The 22,761-nt window shown below is 38.9% G+C and overlaps 1 protein-coding gene across 1 annotated transcript; it reads right to left on the reverse strand.

Moving 5' to 3' along the window:
- Nucleotides 1–1,161: 1,161 nt before the first annotated feature.
- On the reverse strand, nucleotides 1,162–22,247 carry LOC117303931 (BMP-2-inducible protein kinase-like). The gene is made up of 16 exons (XM_033788396.1): nucleotides 21,926–22,247; nucleotides 16,323–16,441; nucleotides 14,982–15,087; nucleotides 13,863–14,005; nucleotides 13,347–13,468; nucleotides 12,919–13,000; nucleotides 12,217–12,349; nucleotides 11,901–12,004; nucleotides 11,426–11,523; nucleotides 10,906–11,078; nucleotides 10,328–10,744; nucleotides 9,522–9,838; nucleotides 8,822–9,203; nucleotides 8,302–8,367; nucleotides 5,756–6,958; nucleotides 1,162–5,386 (listed from the first exon to the last, which is right to left on the reverse strand). Exons 1-16 carry the CDS (start codon nucleotides 22,029–22,031, stop codon nucleotides 4,875–4,877), a joined length of 4,083 nt encoding a protein of 1,360 aa, XP_033644287.1. The 5' UTR covers nucleotides 22,032–22,247; the 3' UTR covers nucleotides 1,162–4,874.
- Nucleotides 22,248–22,761: the final 514 nt, after the last annotated feature.

Raw genomic sequence — 22,761 nt, forward strand, 5'->3', positions numbered from 1 at the left:
AAAAAAAATTAATATTAATATTGATTTATAATTCATAATCGTGGGCGTCCGGGCTGGAATTTTAGGAGGGGTCATGGAGATCACTGGGCTGACTACCCATGTCATATTAACTGCTCATCCATTAATTTTTATGAGCCAAGTAATTCAAAGGCCACACTTGGAAATTCTTTTAAAGAGCTTTCCTAATGTTTCCCACTGGGTTTCTTTTTACTGCCCCTCCCTTTACTAAACGCATGATGAAACAGATTTGACTACCATTTTTGATTATTTTTTCCAAGAAAATAATTATTAAGGAGGGATAGGATCTCAGGGAAGTGTAAAACATGAACAAAACTAATTTCCAGCTATTTTTTAACATTAAAAAAGTAACTTTTGAAAGGCAGTGGACACAAAATAATTATTAGCATAAAACCTCACTTGGTAACGAGTAATGGGAGGTTGATGGTATAAAACATTGTGAGAAACGGCTCCCTCTGAAGCGACGTAGTTTTTGAGAAAGAAGTAATTTTCCAGAATTGTATTTCGAGACTTCAGGTTTAGAACTTGAGGTCTCGAAATCAAGCATCTGAAAGCACACAACTTCGTGCGACAAGGGTGTTTTTTCTTCCATTATTATCTCGTAACTTCGAAGACCGATTGAGTTCAAATTTTCACAGGTTTGTTATTTAATGCATATGTTGAGATACACCAAGTGGGAAGACTGGTCTTTGACAATTACCAATAGTGTCCAGTGCCTTTAAAATAGATCCTAATACCTTTTAAGGAACTGCCACTACTCCATATTATGTTCAGCAGTTTTACTAAATTTATGTCAAAAAATAAGAAAAATTCCGCAAAAGAAATTACCCCTTTGGTTTTATAACATTTTTGTAAAAACTTAAGAACAAATCCAAGGGGGTAAGTCCAGAATTTTGAAGAAAAAACCCCCACATACAGCAATTTAATCAAATTTTGACAAAAAGTTGAGAGAAAAAAATACTAGGGGTATAATCAGCATTTTTGTTCAAATTTGGATCAACAAATTTAATAAATCACAAGGGGAAAGTCTAGTTTTTGTTTGTTTAAATTTGTGTTAACAATTAATTTGACAATCAAATAGGGGCAAGTCCAGCGTCTAAGTTAAAACAAATTTCATATCAGTTTGGAAAACAAATTGCAGTGTATACTTTTTTTATTGGTAAACATCATAAAATACATTTTTAATTATAATATTACAATTATGTTTGTCTTGTCCCTCAATGCTAGTAAATACTAAGATATTTCATGAATAATTAATTTATTAATTATATCGAATAATGCAAGGGATTTGTTTAGTTACATAAATTATGCATTTATTATAATAAATAATGCATCCGCTAATACAGACATGAACAATTTATAGAATCCCTAGCCTTCCCCTTCCAAGTCTGTACGAAGAAACCCTTAACCTAACAACAAACAAAATTACTTAAGAATACTCTAAACGCATCACATGGACTCAATTTCATAAAGCCTGTCAGCACAAAAGATGTGCTAAGCACAGACAAATCTTGCTTAGCAGAAACTGGGTACCAGCGAAAGTTCCATCAACTTGACACTGTTGCGACTAGTGCCTCACTCATTTTTGCTTAGCACAGGTAGTATTTGCTGCTTAACAGCTTAATCAAAGTGGGCCCAGGGTTAGAACAAAAATTGAGACTTCCACCCACAATAATGTGAACAATCGCATCCCAAATCTTTTCACAAACATGACCCAATGCAATAAATTACATTGCAACATCACCACAAAAATAATTATTTTTGTGAAGGGGCTCCAAAAGCAAATGAAGTTTGTGATGTGCTTGCTTTGCTTTCAATCCATTTTACCAGAGGTTAAAGACCCTTTGCCCCTCCTCTTTCATAAGAACTCTATCTTCTACAAAACTGAATTTGACCTTGGAGTCCCTCTTAACAAAATTTCAATCCAGAACAAGTTGATTAACACTTAGGAAAATAATAACTTATTAACCCGCTGCACAGTAGTGTTCCCATAACACTATTTCTTGTGACCTACCTACATTAATAAGTTTCCTCTACTGTTTTTGTGTATATATAAAACTAAACGGTTTATGCTGCTAAAGGTGCAGGTATAGACAGTGAAAGGCTTTGGGTTGCTTAAAGTTCATCAAGACTAAATTTCATGGTTCTGCTTACTGGGAAATTCTGTGTTAACAGTCATCAATAAGCGCTAGCTGCATTAAGCCAGAATGCTTAGCAGTGTTAAGTATATGTGCTTCTACTCCTTGCTAATATCCGACATTGGTGTATTTTACCACCATGCATCACGCATGCCTCAAGCAATCACAAGTTGTCATTCACCGTTGTTGATGATTAATATTTCCTTTTATACCTTCCACATAGCAGGGCCATGAACTTTGACCTCAACATGACAATTATATCAATTGAAACGCTATACTGCGAACAACTGGAAAACAAAAGCTTAACAACCAATAACCCATCAATTCATTGCAGAAAAAAAGAGACAATCACGGCATCTTGAAAGAGTCATCAAACATTGTCAGGGTCGTAGTGACGTTTATCTTGATACTAACGATACCCCCCACTTTTAAATGAGCAATCATTACTTTGCCTTTAAAATAAGCAAATAACAAAGTTAAAGAAAAACTGCTTCATAGCTCTCCATAAGCAGACAACTTCAGTTAACAATCTTGACGAGAATTGGCCAATAATCTACTCAATTTGAAGTAATTTTAAGATATTTATAAATCTGTCATTTTCCATGCCATTGTCACTCCCACCAGTTTTAACTATTCACATGGCACTGGATAACACTGGAGAGTCAACAAAAATCCTACTTTTAATTCTAACATTAAATATTCATCAGTAACACAACATGTAAATTATTTAAATGACCTCATGAATTATGCATAATTACAATCATAAGGGGAACCCACTACAGGTTCCTCCGGTCAAGTGGTAAAGCATATTCAAACATGGGTGGTTAAACTCATTTACATAGATGGCAAGTTCAAAAGCAAATACTCTATCAAACATTTGCATTGGCAAAACAAAACAAAAAATCATACCTCTCAGAAAAAAGGTTTTTACAAAAAAATTTGGTCAATCAAGTTATAATAATTATGATGAGATCAGCTGGTGCGGTAGGGAGAATTCATCAGTACAGAATGCAGAGGTCAGCCATATCAGTTCCAAATTCTCCCAACCCTCAAACGTAGACTCGTGCCTGTCAATGCTTTTGGTTATGAACTGGCAACATCTACTTGGTGGCGAGGCACCAGACAAATCAAATTGTAGCTGAAACTAAGTTTATTGGAAAGTAAGTTTTAACAATGAATACTTCATCAAAGTAATAATTAATCAAAATATTGGGAAGTTAAGTCATACTTTTGCTATCCAATCCTAGTAGCTAGGGCCCAATTTCATGGAGCTTCCTAAACAATGCTGAACATTTTTCTGCTAAGCACAATTAAGCAGGATAACAGTTACATTTATGTGAAATGGCACTTTGCTGTGCTTAGCAACTTTTTATGTTTAAGCAGCTCTATGAAATTGGGTCAAGGTAACAAAAGACTGAGTTTGCCCCAAACTAAGACAATGTAAAATCTACACGTAGTGTCTTAATCTTGGTATGCAAATAAGAATTGGAAATAGACAAACATCTAGTCCTGCCTACATAAAACAAATAATATCATACTAGACAGCATCTTAGTGGTCTAATCGAAGGACTAGGGAAAGTCTACAGTCTCAGGATCAGGCTGCACTTGGGGTTCTATTTCATTCAGTTCTGGAATAGTTCAACGCGGTCTTCATTTTTCGATGGCTTCATTCCGTGGCTTTTCCAAGATTAGTTCCAAAGGGTAAGCCTTGGCTGCTAATAAACTTGCCAGATATTTCAATATAATGAGTTCCTATGGCAACCATTCTGAGTCTATAGACTCCCTAGCCTTCTTTGACAACAGACCTAACCCCCCCCCCACCCCACCCCCCAAATATAGGAAAATGTTTAACTCTATCAACTTGAATATTTAAGATCAAACAAATCCAACATTCAAATTTTGTTAGTGCATGCGGCACTAATGCTAAAATAGAAGTGCCAGATTTGTAATGTCTCGCTAGTTCCAGGATGGTTGACGAAGTCTATCTCACAAATGCAGGTATTTTAGGCAAATGTGATGTTACTGTGTGGAGTGCTTTTTTCAAACTCATCTCCAGAAAACGAAAGAATGAAATAAGACACTTTTTTAAACATTTTAAACAAAACCAAATTATTTACCTAAATTTTACTTGCTAAATTTAAACACTACCTGTCCAAATGAAGAATACCTTGCCAAATTTGTTGACGGTAATTACAAATTTTTTTCAAGCGTATAATTTAGTAATCTAATATAAAGATTCAACATACACTGATTTTGTATTATTGTTTTTTCTTATAAACAGTGTGCATTTCTGAAAAAACTTCACTTCAACAAAGTACTCAGTTTTACAGTTTTACACAAACAAATCTACCATGAGTTGCAAAATATTCCTCATCCCTACCCCCCTCCCCCTCAAAAAAACCCACAGTTTTTGGTTTAAGAGTACATTTGGCCTATGCTTTGTGAAGTTTAACACTTCAAGTGGCTTCATCCTCTAGACCAAGGGGAGAACCACGCCCACTATACCTTCCACAAAACTAATACTGAAATCATTAAAGTTCTTCCTGAAATACGCCATTTCTGAGTACATTTTTGTCTTAGTGTTCGCTGTAATGATTACAACAAGTCTGTAACAAATTTGACAAACATTAACCTCTACACAATAATCACATAGCATGTATTTATAAGCACTCAATACATGACCTTTAAACCTTACCTAACCTTTGACCTGTCAGCTAATCACAGGCTAGTCTGTTGAAAGGTTTGTGGTGTTTTGGGGAGGACCCTTTTCTGTGCTCCTTGTCGTTTGACATCACCAGTGACTCGAGGAGGTTGAAAGGGCACGGCACCGAACGGATCTCGATCATCTGGAAACGCTGCTTCTCCAGACGCTAAGGAGGGCTTACTGAAATCCTCAAGTGGTGATCGAGGTGTGAAGTCATCATCAAACGAATGCTCTCTCGACCGGACAGGTTTTGCTTTCGGTAACAACGACGTCGGCGCCGCGCTCTGATCATCTGATCCGAACGGCTTGGCTCCGAAGGCGTCCAGGCTCTCCTGTGAACCAATCTGACGTGGGAGGCTTCCAGGGCTGGACTTCAATGAGTTGGAGGCTGAGCTTGAGCTGCTACGGCGGGAGGAACGAGAGCTGTTACTTCCACTGCGTCTACGTCTGCTACCTGATGCGGTTCGACCAGCTCTCCTGATACCCCCGGCTGTGCTGACTACATGAGGTCTCTTATGATGAAAGGCTGCATGGAAAATGGGGATTTGGAAGAGAGTTTCAGCTGGGGAAAGCTATTAAACAAATATTTCCTTAACCTACACACTAGATGATCAAGCAGGGCCAAATTTCAAAAAGCCTGTAAGCACAAAATCTTGCTAAGCACAGAAAAAAACCTGCTTAGCCGAAACAGGTTACCATCCATCATTCCATGATTTTGCCACCGGTGCCCCACTTATTTTTTCGCACAGCAATGAAATATGCTGAGAGGAGGATTTTCTGCTAAACAGCTTCATGAAATTGGGTCCAGGGCATTTTTTAAAGGAAAGTGGACAAAATGTTCAAATAAATTTCACTTTGCATGTAAAAGTATTTGATATGGTCCATGACTACATACCGGTCTCGTGTTTATGATGCTGGAGTGGCTGCTCTTCGCTGACTGTAAGCGTAGAAGCCACAGCTTCAAACGGTACTGCTCCGAATATATCCTCAGCTTTCTGGGCGTCACTTCTTGGCTTCGAGGTCTCCTTGCCAAACAGGTTGATCTCAGTTGGCGACAGAGGGGGTGTTGGGTTCCCAGTTGCCGACAGGTCTGTGTTGGAGCGTTGAGATTTAGGTTTATGGGCTCCTGTGGTGGATTGCTGGGTGTCTGGTCGTTTCTTAGAAGGGAAAGGAGCTTTAGAGAAGACATCAGAGCTCTCTGAGGTTGATGATGTACGGCTTCCTTGGCGCTGGACGCTGCGAGGGTCAAATGGCGCCTCGATGAAAGGGTCTGGTTTATTCACCTGCATTGGAGGCGACACAGGAGGAGTGAGGGTACAGGAGCTAAGAGGCTCACTTCTGGATTTAGTTGATCCCGAAGTTTTAACTGCTTTGAAGGGTGCCTTGACAAAGGGGTCATCTTCCTCTCCCATGTCAATGAGATTCCCGACAGGGGGGTTAGGATCGCGAAGATTTAAACCAGCTAGCTCGGCATCAGATAAGTCCTCTTCAAGTACTAGCACTCCTCTTGTCTCAGTGTCGTCATGATCATCTGAATCTTCATCAGAATTATCATCGGAGGAATCTTCCTTGTCCAGAAGCCGTCGGTGGAGACGCTCCTCATCTTTCCGTGTCTCCAACGATTGAGTATCAAAATCCTCATAACTGAATTCCCGTAGGCTGTCTGTGGCTCTGTCGTCTCTCTCGCTACTCGACTCGCTGACTTTCCGCCGTGGTGAAAATGGCAACGCTCCAAACTCGTCAAGTTGACGCTGTGGGTTAGCGAAATCCAGCGATAACATTGGATCTTTGTCGGGATTATCTCCCAATTGAACGTCGTCGTTAAAGTCACCAAGAAGCACGAGATCAGGGATGATGTGTTTTTTCTGCACCGCCCCCTCGTCCATGGTTCCGGAAGGGGGCCGTTGGACGTCCCCCGAAGCTGTAATTGAGGGTTGCCCGACCACCATGTCTGTCGGGCTGGTTACTGGCGGGCTCAAAAACGGACGTGCACCGAATTCATCAATGCTGTTATCGCCTTGCTGTTGGGCGGAGGTCTGACTGGTCCCCCGCATGGCAAGGTTGTCTAGCTCAATTGCACTACTCGGTCTTGGGCTACCTGTTAACAGTAAAGGGGGGGGGGGTGGGGTAGAGAAATACTTTACATTAACATCTCATGCAACATACTCTTGGGCAAGCACATAAACATTTCTGAAGTTGTGTCCTACTATTGAGAAGTATCTTACCACAAGACTTATTGCTGTCTGGTAGTCAACTAGTTAAAATCTGTTAAACCCCCCCCCCACATTAAGCCCCACCCCACAGTGGTTTAAAACCCTAAGTGACCCCGACATCGACAAGTTTCTGAACAATAATCGGTCAAAATACCTTCATAATCGGTCAAAAATACCTTTATAATATCTCAAGCATGTCTCAATGTCATCTTTAGGTAGATAAAACGTGGTTGTCCATTAAAATAATCCACAATTTATCGATCCGTGTCGTGATTCATGAATTATTGTGACAATTTTTATGATGTGGTTTTGAAGTCAACAGAGGGCGCTATATCTTCTGTGTGTAATGTTAACGTACACAATGTTTTTGGTTAAAAACAGCGTTCTGAAAACTTAGTTTTTGGGAGTGAAGGCGATCTTGCAGGATTTCGGCGCAATTTTATTTTCAAAGCTAAGTAGTCACTCTATCATTTTATGGAAAAAAATACAAAAAATATGTTGGCCGTTGGTGGCCGATTGGGAAAATATCCAACGATTTGATTTTTGTTTATTTTCCTTAATTTTGCGATGTAAACAATTGCTTTTTTGAAAATTCTCATTTTCAGGAGTAAAAACTCATTTTCGCTAATTTACCGTGAATTTCTAGCCACAACGAATGGTTACTTTACTAATCTATTACATATTTTTAGCATTTCGTCCAGGCCCTTAATGGCTTATTTTAAAGATGTGTGGAGGTATTTTTTTTATAAGTAGCATTTTTTGACATTTTAGTCGAAGATTTCAAAGCATTTTTGCCGTATCATCAAAACTTCGGTCCGTATTTAATTTTCTACAGTGCGAAAGGTCACTTATACAGGTAATTTAAAAACAATATTTTTTTTTTACATAAGGGTTTGTGATTTTTGCTGAATATAAACGTATGTCACAATATACAAACTACAATTCCTTAAAAAACCAGGGTCATAAAAGTCACCAAAGATATGTAGTTATCTCAGAAAAAAAAATCGGACCCGATGTCTGGGTCTTAAACCACTGTGCACCCCCTAGTAATCTGAGTCTGATACGCACAAGAAATATTCTCTGCTACCCACACAATACTCTTGATGTGAGCAAGGAATTCCTTGTTTCCGTAAGCTTTGATTATTTGCTAATGGCAAGCAGAGCCAGGCGCTGTGAAAGTTCTGAGAAGCCAGACCAGAGATCCAGTTGGAGTTTATTTTAGTCTTACCTTCTGATTTGGTAAACGGCAAGGCGCCAAACACATCCGTGTGAGATGTACGTTGAGGTTCATCACCTGTGAAAAGAGAGGAACAAAACTTAATCAAAGATCACAAAACAACATGCTTTAAGAGGAGTTGTTACAGTTTGGTTGTGTGGAATGAACATTGAAAAGTTGGAGATTGGAATGGAAACATGTGATGTAATAATTTTATTAAGAATAGTTTACTATTATTGACTGTTTCAAGTACTATTAATAATGGCACCTGAAATATTCTTCCACAGCATACATAAAAGCCGCTGTCATTCAGGATAATACATGCAGAATAAGACAAAGGCCCTTCACGAAACCACAGCTTTGGCTTCGGCTCCTTTCTCTCATCTCAAGCCCCGAGCTCGTAAGCAAAGCACGCTCGATTTTCAAAACAACCGTGGGGCCAAGCTAGCCTGAGCCAAATCTAGAGCCAAGGACATGGTTTCGAATAAAAAAAGAAACTAAACTCAAGTTTAAAAGTAAAAAGATGCTTTACCTGGGGCAGGTTTCCTCAGCATGTCAAACTCACTGTCAACCACTTGGTCCGGGGACAGTGTGGCGAAATCACCGTGGCTTTGGAACGGGTTGGGAGATTTGACCTCCGAAGGGAAACTCTGGGGTCTACCATTACCCGGTGACGTTGAACGATCGCTGCTGCTCTGTGCAAAACTGCTGGTGTTTAATAGCTGCTGTTGTTGTTGCTGCTGTTGTTGCTGATAGAACTGTTGCTGTTCTGCTAGTTGCTGTTGTGAGTATCTCTGCTGCTGCAAATGTTGTTGTTGCTGCTGTTGTTGTAACTGCTGCTGTTGAAGTTGTTGCTGCTTTAGTTGTTGTTGCTGCATCTGTTCCTGTTGCAGTCTTTGTTGTTGTAACTGTTGCTGTTAAAAAAACATGAGAAATTCATTAAAATACTATTAACTACTGAAAGGATTTGTAGAATTACTGTCAAAATTGTTAGAATACTTTTTAAAATACAGTAAAACTTCAGGTTTATGCTACAGTTACAAACACCGAATAATTAACAATTACAAGAGCCACAGAGTCAAAAAGCTATTTTTCTGGCTATTAAAAAACAATTTTTGAGGGCGAAAGAAATCGGAAATCAGACTTCAGTAGTTAGAAAATCATAAAGACAAGAAATTGGGAAACGTTTGTCTCTTCCAATGAAGGGTTCTTTCAACAAATTGCATTCATACCTGCTGCAGTTGTTGCTGCTGCTGCAACTTCAACTGTTGTTGCTGATACTGCTGTTGTTGAATCTGCTGCTGTTGCTGCTGTTGTTGCTGCAACTGCTGCTGTTGTTGAAGCTGTTGTTGTTGTTGCTGTTGCATTTGTATCTCCTGCTGGCTGAGCTGTCTTGTGAACTGTGGCTGGGACACAGCAGCTGCAGGCGGGTATTGTTGGTGCACTGGCGCTACGTAGCCCTGCTGAGGAAGCTTGTATTGCTGTTGGTAACCTGTGTTTACTGGTACGAAAGCATGGCGCTGTGGGCCTGGGTACTGTGGTTGGGGTCCTGATAGATTCAACAAAGAAACAAAGAAAACTGTCTGTTAAGGTACTGTCCGAACAGTCAATAACATCGGCTGTGGTTTAGAATGATAGATAAATTAAGCTAGCCTGCAAACATGAAACGATATGGTGAATGCATCAGCACAGCACACGGTCAACCCTCATACTGTATGACCATTCGCTATCATCCACTGTGGTTTTGAATGATAGATAAACTATACCAGCCTGTAATCTGATATCATTCCGTGATTTTTAAATAGTACACAGTCAACCCTCCTACTGTCTGACCATTCAATATCATCCACTGTGGTTTTGAAAGATAGATAAACTATGTCGGCCTCCGACTATGTGCAAAATTCCAAGCTGGTAGCGTCAAAGGCACAATTGTCCTAAATATTTCGCCCCATCTGCCCCACTTGTAGTTGTCCACCTTAACCATAACATCCTTTTGTCAAGTATTGCTGCGTTTCAAGAATAAGACAAAACTTCCTACCTGCAGGATACTGCTGGGAGGTCATCTGTCTTTGCTGCTGTTGCTGCTGTTGCTGCTGCTGCTGCATCGAGTAAGCCTGCTGCACTAGCTGCTGCGGTGTATACTCCAGCATCAGCGACTCTGGCTGCTGCTGCTGTTGTTGTTGTTGTAACTGCTGCTGCTGTAACTGCTGCTGTTGCTTCATCTGTTGCTGTTGTTGCTGTTTTTGCTGCAGCTGTTGCTGTTGCAGTTGGAGCTGCTGCTGTTGTTGCTGCTGAAGCTGCTGCTGTTGTTGTAACTGCTGCTGTTGGATCTTTTGTTGCTGCAGTTGTTGCTGCTGTTGCTGCTGTTGGGTTGGTGTATGCCGATGTTGAGCTACCTGGGCTGCTGCTGCTTGTTGTTGCTGTTGTTCTTGAAAGGCTTGCTGCGGACTCAATCCTATTTTAACAGACAAACCTTGGTTAAATGCTTTCCAATACAATCATCTCTAAATGCTAGTGGATTTCACTGTTCTTGTTCTTTAAAAATACTGCTTCAAATCATAACGTCAAATAAATTCATAACTTTGCCTGAATCTACTGAGACAAACTTGAACTCACTATTGCCTGATGCTCCCTGGGTCGCCACTGCAGCTATCGGCTTACCACGCCCTCGTGTTGCAGGAGTTGGCAATTGTAACACTCCAGTAGCTGGGGCTACACCAGCTTGACCGGGCTTGGGTCGTTGACGAGGGGTAACAGACGTGCTTACATCCATGGGCGTTGCTGCTATTCTGTAAAGATTGGGGAGGAGGATGAAAGAAATTTAAAAACGAATCCTGCAATTCTTACTAAAGGGTGAGAAAAATTATCTCAGAGAGAAACATTCGCCGAGATTGTTTTAAACATACCAGAACTCAACTTAGAATTGATCGAAGACTTGATTGAACAATTTTCAACAAAATTATACTGACAAGAATAAGGTTTCCAGCTAAACTAGTATGTCACATGGACAATTTGTGACTGGCTCTCTTCTGCTAAGAAGAAAAATGTTCAAACAATATTTTCTGCTTAAGCAGCTCTATGAATATGGGCCCTTGTCTTTAAAGTAACAAACTTCGATAGAGTCACCAGACTTTACCTGTTGGAATTCTGCTTAGAACGATTGTCTTGTTGCTGGCGGTACTCTGTCTCTGTTAAGGGCAAAGGCAGCTTGCCCACCTCGGGTACCGGTGAATTCTAAAAGGTAAAATATTTGAAATTCTGGTTATTGATATGATTTGGTCTCTAACCCTTACACCAAAACACGGCAAGCACCAAGCTACGGCTATGACTATTGCTAACGGTGTTGCTGAGGTTGCCTATACATGATGACGCAATATAGACATGCCGTCAGTCTCTTTGAGGTATGGGAGGACACTATAGCCGTGCTCTGTTTGATTTGGGTGTATACAGAAAATTTACCCAAACCTAGAAGTGTCCTAGTATTGTGTCCACCATATCTCAAAGTGGCTTAAACAATAGCAACCAAATTGAACAAAGCCTAAGCAAGGGGCTAATAGGTTTTTTAAAAAGCTGCAAATAATAAAAAACACTTATTTTTGAATAAGACTCACATGTAGATTCTGTACCGGGGTGTCCGTTCCCATGATTTTGAACGCAACGTACGAGACTTGAAAGATATCTGGGCGCTTATCTGGGTCTAACTCCAGCATGTAACCTATGAGAACAAGAAATAAATGTTGGGTTATTATCAACAACATTACTAAATCTGGTTTCCAGCCAGAATTAAGCAAATTTTACATTGTTGCAACTGTTACTCAACTCATTTTTTGCTTATCAATGAAATTTGCTAAGCAGTATTTTCAGCTTAACAGCTTTATGAGAGTGACCTCTGGCTTGTTATACCTATGGAAAGGAATTCTGTCTTACATATAAGTGAGTGCATCTCTTTGGAGTAGCGTGAGGCGTCAGGAATGGTGAAGTTAGCACACTGGATAGCCAAGCTGCTCTCTCCGAAGGGTAGAGTGAAGAAACAAAGCTTGTACAACATGCATCCCATAGCCTAGAACAACCACAAAGTCAATATAAATATTAGAGGTTTGTAATCAAATTAGGCTTGTTACATAACAAGTCTACCTTTGTTTTAGGCCATAGACACAATTATAATTATTATGGCCGCCATAGCCGAGTGATTTAGACCATCAAATTCAAGTTATGGTGGTTTAGTCAGCAGAGTGTGGGTTCAGGTCCCAGTCATGACACTAGTGTCCTTGAGCAAGATGCTTTAATACAATTGCTTCTCTTCACCAGGGGGTATAAATGGGTGCCTGTAAGGGTAGAGGTTGATGTGTTTGAAAAAAACCTTTGGAGCACCACGCAAGCCCAAGATGTATACTCCCCAGGGAGCTGGGAAAGATTACAGGAATGTTATTGGCACATTGACCAGGGCAGTAATGTAAAGCACACTGATACAGAATTGAAAATGTGCTAAAAGAGCTAGTTACTGTATTTAATTTTATCACAGCATGCATGAGAAAGATACCATTTTCCTTAGTGCCGGTAACTCTTTGACTTGGGCTACGTCCTGTTATAATTATTAATATTATTATAATTATTATTATTAATACTTACCCATATATCTGACTTAGTGGTGAGTGGAGTATCTGAGTAAAGATCGATCATTTCTGGGGACCGGTACGATAGCGTTGTATACCTATATAACAAAAGAATCAGGAAACAAAGGAATCAGGTTTCAAATCTCATAAAATAATACACAATTTATCTAGACAAAATGTAAGCATAGTTCCAGGGTGCTGCTTACTAGTTAATTCTGTGCTTACTCTGCTCTGTAACACACATGAAACTTTTTCACGGTAAGCAGAGCCTAAATTCTACTCTTTGGGGGCAACATGTCTTTTCCTGCAGCATCATCTCACCAGTTCAATCAAGCATACTCACACAATCCACAGTCCTTATATGTTTTCCTCCTCTAGCACCATGAGCGCCTTTTTTGTGGAAACCTGTGCTTTACTAAGTTTTCTAATTATTATTATTATCACCTTTCCAGTTCATCCTTGATGGATTGTACGCCATGTTGTTTGGGGTCCAAGACTTTGCCGGTCGCACTCCCAAAATCACACAGCATGTAGCTCCCACTAGGATGCAGTAAGATATTCTCCACCTAATCAACAAATAATAAACACAACAATTGTTGCAAAAGGTCACTCTCAAGACTTAACACTTCCAGGTCATTGTAGTTGGTAGAGCCCTGATACATTTAAGGCAAAATTATATCTCTGGTTTTTGTGTGAATGGAAGGCCAAATCATGAGGCAGCGATGAGCATTTCTGTACCGGCTGCTTGTGGCCGCTATGGTTTCTAAAGGGTTAGGCAGCTCTGTAAAATGTTGCCCTGATGCTAAAACTACTGGACTCCATCAAGTGGCCAAGTAAGCATTTCAAGCCCCAGTGAATAAACGACTCTTCCAAAAACTCACTGTACGAATATAATACATTGACCAAGATCCCAAGAGGATGTTTTCAGGAGGAAACCAACCAAGTAGTAAATAAACTTACTTTTAGATCCCGGTGTATAATAGGAGTCTGACAATGGTGAAGTCTGGACACGGCCTCACACGTATCGCAGAATATCTTCATGACTTCATGTTCAGTGAAGCCTGTGCTTAATCGCTCATTCATCTGCTGGACAACATGGCCATCTGGAGTCATCAAAAAAAAAAACCAGAAAAGCACAATTTTTATAACAAGAACAACAAAACACATGTGACAAAAATGATGAGGGTCTGAGCAGAAGGACCATATTTGATAGATTCCTTTCTCAGCAATGTAAGAAAGTCATTCGGGTTTCTCGAAGATGATGACCCAATTGCAATTGTGGCACATCACCCAAATATATGTCATACTTTCTGAGATGCCTGGCCCTTGAAGAGCAGTGCTTTCTTGAAGAACTGATGGTCCCGATTGGCAAACGCCATGGGTTCGAATCCCACACGAGTAATATTCATGTGGAGTTTTTTCACAGGACTCAGGAAAGTACCAAGTACAAAGTGTATTACACGGATGGGAAAAAGACATTAAAGAACTTTAAAAGATAACAAGTTTATTTTTGAATCAGAAAAACAAGTTCCCACGCATTTCCCCCATGATAAACTGAAACCCAGTTCTTAATTTTCCAAGAAAAAAGCCTAACTTAGACTAGACTACATGTCATGATGAGATGGATAGAACTCAGCCATTAACCAACCACCAGAGAGTATTTAAACAACATCCTGTCCGGATTGGATTGAGTTACATGCAATCCAATCACTACAATGTGTACATAGAGTTGCTCATAAACAAGAAAAGTCTCTTCCCAACGGGGTCCGATTTCATAGAGATGCTTAAAGCAGAACATATCGCTTAACAATTGTCTGCTAAGCAGAAATGAGCAGTACACCAGTCACAATTGTACATGTGCGAGGTAGTTTGCTTGGTAACCTTATTCTGGTAAGCAACATTTTCTTTTGCTGAGCTACTTTTTGTAGTCAAGAAACTCTATAAAATTGGGTCCTACCTGGATACACACATTTATAATTATATCAAGCTCTCTGTGCAATGCGCTAGATTGTAAGGGCTGTTATTATTATTAATTATTAATTATATTGTAAAGATATAATTAAAGCTGAGACCACTCACCTCTGCAGTATTCCATGAGAATGAGTACCTCGTAGACACCGGTGTTCCCTTTGGTTATACTGGAATCAATGTATGGTACGATATTCTTATGACCAGTCAAGCTAGCCTGTTGAAGAAGAAAAAACAACACAAAGATCTTTGTTAAAGCTACAAAACTTCCCCCTTCGTAAAACTCCTCTGATGATTTTGAGAGGCTGAGACATTTCCCGGTTTACGACTAGTCTACAGAACTCCTTGCCCTTTTCAAATCAATTAAATAGACCCTTGTTTTCTAGCTTAGCTTGCTTGCTTGCTTTAATTGATAGAAATGGTTTTCTATCAATGTTTTTTGTGAACAAAATACAAAATATTTGTCCACATCCGCCGAAACTTGCTCGTATCAGAATTAGTATTGCGCAACAATACGCTAGCTTGTGCATGTGGAGAACCCTGTTTAAGTTCCAGGTGTCTGATTCTAATTTATTTGATGAACAAGTTAAATCAGTTTATAGTTTTGCCAGGAAGTGCCTGGTCTTGTGAGGAAGTGCCTGGTTTATGCATGAACTCTCACATTCCTCAATGAACATGATCAACCTGTACATGTGTGTACACACATTCTACATGAGATTTTGCATTAATCTTGGTGTCGTTAAAAACTTTGAATTTTCTTTTTAAAGAAACACAGTTCAGTCATCCCAGTGGTGCATAGGCAATTTGGGACAGAAAACAAAACTTGAAACTCAAAACAAATCTCAAAATTCAAACATTGAACTTTAATCTCAAAAAATAAACTACACAATTTAAACTCAAATTAAATAAACATTCCATATACATAAAGTGCTCTTTTAGATTGAAAAGTACTCTTATTTTCGGCCTTTTCTCCCAATAAATGTTGTTGTTATTATTAATGAAAAGTGGAGTGCACCATTAAAGCCAGATTCACAAGGGACCCTCAGAATCTGTTTATCAAAATGGATTCTGCCTTCAGGTCTCTGGTTAATATGAGACATGCAGGATTTAAAAGGATTTCCATAAATAGCATTGATATCTTTCGCTTCAACACCAACAGCAACATGTTTTTACAGAGTCACACAGTTTTTTTTTCAAATCAGGAAAAAGGTCTCGGCGGTCATACTTGGAAAATTCCCTGAAGATTTGGATTTGCTTTTTAAAATTTGGTTTCGCTATATTTATACAACTTTTTTTTTCTTGCTCTCAATTTAAACAGTACAAATAAAGTGTCAAGAGTAAACAAATAATGCGTCACTCAAATATGCTATTTGCTAGGTCCGATTTGTGGTCGATCTGACGTCAAATTTTGGGTTATAAATAGTGACCAAACCACCATAGAATACTCCTTACCATTATTTTGATTTCTCGTTTGCACACGGTCAGATCCTGTTCGTTATTGACGAACATCCGTTTAAGAGCAAAGTGGCGTCCGTTTCTAGCTTTGACGAGGAACACCAAGGCAAATCCACCTGCAATAAAACAATTTGAAAATCATTCAGAGAAAAATCCATTTCAATTTCGCGACAAATGTACAGCAGTTCTGAAAATTAAAAAAATGCTGAAGGTTGAATATTACAGGAAATCTAATTAGGTGAGGACGCTACATGTATATTGATCTAGCTTGACTATGTTCATCAATGTTAATCATTTGGAATGTATGTCTATTCCACCCTAAGTCAACAAAGTACATGTAGGAGGCCGAGTTAAGCTGCTGGAATCAAATGGAGCTACCCTGGCCTCAATTTCATGTTCAAGCTGCTTACTGCTAAGCATGTTCATAAAGCTCTTGACCTTAAGGCCGTTTTTTTTATACAGTGTAGCTGTTTAGTTGTAAACAATTTTATAAAGCTGAAACAAAGAATAATACCTCACTGCATAAAATCTTTTAAAGAAATTCATATGTTCAAATGGTTGAAAGGTATTTTATCATACTCAAATTATCAAAGTCAACATTTATTGAATCAGAATTTTACATTAACATTTTCTCAATAACAAGCAATAAAAAAGACTGTGGGGTGTCAAAACAAACATTGAAATAAATTTCACAAGGTTAATAGACATCAACCCCTCAGAGTAACATAAAAGTACTTTACCATTGACCACAGCACAGGGTGTAAAACAGTGACATATGTGTGGGTGGAGATTTTACCGGCATGCTTTCATAATGAACCAATGATAATTGCTACTATGTACTGTAGCCAAACTTTATGCACAAGCTAATGCATCGGGCACAAACTAGCAAATGCGTAAAATCCCGGGCCGCTTTGCTACTCTCACTGAACTGAAAGTGGCCTTGTCCCCACGTAAGTGCTACATCAAATTCGTAAAAATTTCTTTAAAAAAAAAAAAAAAAATCTTGTATTGACCAAGATGGTCCCATGTGACAAAAATGCACTTTTTTTATTTATAAGATTATTTGTCTTATTACGTTCTGCCCCCTGTTCAATCTTTTTCGCCTGCTATTGACGTAAAATGTTTGTGTTTCACCTCAATTTGCAAGCCTTCTGCACATAAAGACCCTATTGACACTCCGTGTCCGCGCACACATGAAGAAAAAAAATGTAGATCATTCATGAATTTGCATTTTGAGTTCTTCCTGACTATCAGACTATTGTGCCGGTCATATTGACAGGCTTTTATAGTCAGTGCGTAGGGCGTTTGTTTTCTACTCATGTGAATTTGCATTTCTGAGTTCTTCCTGACTATCGGACTATCGTCCCAGTTATATGAACAGGCTTTCATAGTCAGTGCGTAGGGCGTTTGTTTTCATGTACTTGAACTATCACAATGCTTTCAGGGATTCAATCTTCTACAGCCTGCAACGAGGTCGAGTCAATAACGCTGTGCATTCAGCTGTGCGGAAAAACACCCTTCTTGGAAATGTATACGTGATGTAAAACATCAAATAAACAGTACTACACTGTATGTGTTTTTCTGTAATTGTACAGTACACTCGGCTCTGTATTTACAGGAAGATTGAATTTGATTGTCATGTTACTGGTTGCCAACCGAGTTAGCAACAACCAGTAGGGTTTTGCCCTTTAATTTATTAGTGACTGGCCAGTGGGACCAGTAACTGCTCATTTGCCATATTTATAGACCGCCAGCCTTTTTACTGGTCCACATCTTTAATTGTTTTCTTTCAACATTTTGTTTGGTACCTAAGCTTGAGACCAGTACAGGCAATGGTTTACATGTAGCTTTTGGAAGCTATGAATGAGCCAGCTGGAACATAATTTTTGGGCTGGTCCTCAGAGGTTCTCAACTGACCAGCAGAACCTGTTCAGGGAGACAATGCACTAGTGGTGAAAAAGTGAAAGTCATTGCTGACAAAATTGTCTAAAACAATAATCTAAAATCTAAAATGTTATCTCTAAAGCATCCTACAAAAGGTCCACCTTTTGTTTTAACCCATTGAGTAGGGCCTATAGATTTCAAAGAGCTACGTGTACATGTACATGTAACCCTGTGAACAGTATCCTGTGCATTATTAGACTGTGAAAGGGAATAACCCAGTTTCAGCCCCAGCAGTAGGCATGGTAGGTGGCAACACACCCCTGGACACAGTTGATTTGGTCGACAGCCCAGATCAGTTAAAGTGTACCCCTCATCTTGAAGTGGTCGTTAGGCCTTTTGTTAATAGGCAAAGTATCATAGGGAAACGAAAATCCACTTTTAGCATTTTAGGGAGTCAATGGACCCTAGACTCTCAAAAAGAATTCCAGATATTTCAACATTTGTTCAAGTGCATTCTTTCACATGTTTTCCAATCGTTCAACCAATCAATAATTTGACCCCCCAACAAAACAGGTGAATTGGGCGTGTCCAAAAACACATTGCAGACAGCCCAGGGATCTACTATGGTAGAGTACATGGTGTATGTAGTTTTACATTGTGCCATTTAGCCCAACTAGATTGCCTCACAAATTCACGGTCAGGTCATGGTCAGATGCACAGCTAGATATTATTGCAAAATTGCATTGTATTGTGATATTTCTATAGGCGAATGTGCACAGCCTGACCTACATGTATCTGTTTATTAAAAACTGCTACCAGCTAGTAAACACCACTACTCAACTTGCCCTTTGGGCTACAAAAAAACTGTGCAACCTAATTGTTTAGAATGCTCATATTTCATCCTTAAAATAACAAATTTAGATTTTGTCACTGCTTTTTACATGTAGGGTCCAACCTCCATGGTCCAACATAAAAAATTGACTCAAGTGGGACTTGCACAGTCTGCATTTACCCAGTCAGTTTCCCTTGTGATGTACATTGATTTGATACATTATTTATTTTCTAATGTAGCAACCATTTATGAGAATTAAAGACTTAAATGTTTCTGCACTTAATTTTAAAAGTACACTATATTTTATTTTTAATATTGTTGTTTAATATTGTTTAAATGTTGTACAACACAAGCTTACAAGTGACTAGGATTCAACCTAAAGTATGTGACTTGTGAACAGACTGGGACTCGACCCAAATGACTGAGGATTGAGATTTCAATTCAAGACTAGTAATTGATGTACACCCTGTATGATAATTTACTTCCAGCCTTGGTTAATAATAAAATATCAGCAAACCCTTGGTCAATGCCAGGTACCCCTTGAAAGTTTCCACTACAACCTATTGCCCATATAAGGGAAAACTGTCCTGCTCATGCCATACAAGAACAAAGTATCTGCCCATCTTTCCTGGCATTGCAATCATATCATATACATGACATGTACACGTCGTAAACACCTTGCATGTTTCCTGCACAGACTTGTTTGTCTGTATACAAGCCACAAATGGCTAAAACTGTCTTTTGGGGAGGAAACCCACACAACAAAACAATGTGTCTGACTCAAAAAGGATATTACGATACAAATACGTGGGATATTTGATCAGGTTAAGTAAGCAATGTTGATCACTTTGACAGATTTCTAGACAACCCAACGGACGAGGACTACTCAAGTAAAACCATTATTGATGAGAAGAGTGGGAGTCAAGCTGGTCTTTGCCCTCCAGGTATGAAATATGACACATTTATTTCTTTATTTGGATCAATTTAAAGTACACCATATAGGTCAGGGCCCAGTTAGCTACTTTCTGCTTAGCAAAAACAAGCAGGATACCAGTCACAGATTGTGCATGTGACATGGTACTTTGGCTGGTAAGGTTATTCTGGTTAGCATATTTTGGTTGTGCTCAGCTACTTTTTGTGTTGATTGCTGGCTATAAAAGTGAACCGGGATACGCCACGGCAGTCCATTAACTGTCAACTGAGCTATCTAGATTTATTGTAGAAAGTCCACAAAGACTATTTTGAACTCCGTGAATATTTTCAGTTTCACATGATTGTAGTTCTCTATTTCACTTTCACATCAAACCACAATCCATGACTAAAAGTAGGAAGAAAACCCTGTCATTATCAGTTGACCTTTTTACATACTTCTCAGATCGGTTTCCGTTCATTTTCTTCATCTCCAAGAATAAAGCTCTTTGCACAAAACAATAACAAGTTGAGAACACTTTTCAACTGAACAAACAATCATTCGATTTCCATCTTGCCTTGTTCAAGGAGCGGAAGTGATTCAAGCCATGGCAGTATGTGGGTAGAATACAAAACCAGGCAAGACGGCTGTCATTTATCAACAGACAATTTCAACCATGTACATTTTGTTTCCAAAGCTACTTGTCTCCTTGAACTTTGAGCGTGAAGACTGTAAACTGTTTTGTACTAATTATGTGAAGCTTTCTTTCAATTCAGAAGTGCTTTGTGCAGGGTGTGTGTAGTTACGCTGGTTGGCGCTGGTTGGCAGGCACCAACCATCACTCTGTACACACAATGTACATGTACATGTACATGTATCCTACATGTCCTACTACTGTATAGAATACAGGCTTGTATTCTTCGTTTTTTTAATCGGAAAGGGCACAAAGTTAAGGGCACCCTTCATGGCCTGTTCAGTGTCCTACACTGGTACAATAAGGCTATAATATTTCAATTAGGACAATTGAAAACAAAGAAAGTGAAATTTAAGGTCTTGAATACTATTTCTTTTTCTCTAATCCCAGATGTTCAGATGGTATTATTTCCCTGGAGGTTTGGTGGCGCTTTGAGGTTTGCTTTTAGTTTTTACTCTTTTGATTGTTCATGTTGAAATTTGTAAATTACTGAATTTTTTTCAAATTCAAACACTGTATTTTGTGAAAAGGAAAAATGCTGTGGCAGCCACTTTCTAAGGAACTTAAATGTTTTTAATGATGAATGTTTGACTTTAAAAAGGAAAATTCAAGCCCACATTTCATCACGTAGCCATATAAGTATTTTGCACTCATGCCCAAATAAAAGCAACATATTTAATTTGATCAAAGAAAAGGATTCCAAGCAAAGTTGCTTTAATTTAATGATTCTTGCATTCACAAAATAACATTTTGTTCGGAAAAATTGTCATTACCCATGGAGGAACATATTCCATTGCAACAACCACTGGAAAAATTTTCGTATGGCGCCACCACTTTTTCATTCGATATGAAATAATATAGTATATAACTTACCTCAATGAAATATTTCTTTTTGTAAAAAAGAGTGAAAAAGTGGTGGCGCCATACAGAAAGTTATCCCAACCACTTTTTAAAACGAATACTGGACCTTGTTGTTTCCTTATTAATTATGAAATTGTTAGAAAGATATGAATGTAATTGTTATGGAAAGCATTGATGTATTGTAAAGGAAACCAATTTTAAAATTAACATTTCATTAGTATTTATTTCACTTTCAACAATGAGTTAAAATAACAAAAACAAACTGACCCAGCAAAACAAAAATACTGAAATACTGAAATAATACAAGAAATGCAAAATATGATTATTAAAATTGCAAATTTGCAAGAGTAAAATAATATTTATAAATACACTTTAATATTCAAGTTATTGGTAAAAAACCCTCAAAGCTAAGGACTTACCTTCGGCAATAACATCTTCTACAGTAACTTGATACCTCCCAACAGTGAAGACCCGACCAACAACAGAGGCGGCCGCCGTTGTCGTAAATTTCTTGTTCTTCTTCATTTTGGCTCACGAACAACAACCCAGCAAATTTACTAATTAAAATAAAACAAAATCTAACACCACTTTCCTAATGCATTATAAAATATACAGCTACCCTAGATGTACATTTTGCACAGACTGGACGAATTGGTGAGAAACAGCAGCTGAAAAACTAGTTTTGCTGACGGAATTCGTGGCTATTTATGACAGAGAAATATCCTCGCTCTGTTCCACATCACGAACTACACAACACCTATTTTTATCATAAAAAAATAAACTGGTTACTGCTGGATCCGTGTTGAAATGACACCACAGTGCGGGTTACCAGTCGTGGTGGATGAGTCATCAAGCGCAGTACCCTGCACGTTTTAATAGGCCCTTTTCGAAACTTCGGTTTCGGCGGCTTAGGCTCTCGAAGCCTTGTCGCATCAAACCCGCCATTTCCGATATAAAAGACAAAGCCTAAGTTAGAGCCCATGTTAAAATTTTAACTTCGAAAAGGGCCACGGACGAGATGGTGTCTGGTTTCAGCCGCTTCCCTCACTGTATATAAATCATAAGGCCGTGTCCGAAACGACGACTTCGGCTACAGCTACGTCTAGATCAGCGCGTCTACCAGTGTTGAAGAATAGGCAGACGCGCGCGATCTAGCCGTAGCTGTAGCCGAAGTCGCCGTTTCGGACACGGCCTTAGATTTATTTATGTTTACCATACCAAACATTAGTGACCCACTTTCTTGACCTATGACCTC

The sequence above is a fragment of the Asterias rubens genome, chromosome 20 (assembly GCF_902459465.1).
Source record: "Asterias rubens chromosome 20, eAstRub1.3, whole genome shotgun sequence".
Taxonomy (NCBI): domain Eukaryota; kingdom Metazoa; phylum Echinodermata; class Asteroidea; order Forcipulatida; family Asteriidae; genus Asterias; species Asterias rubens.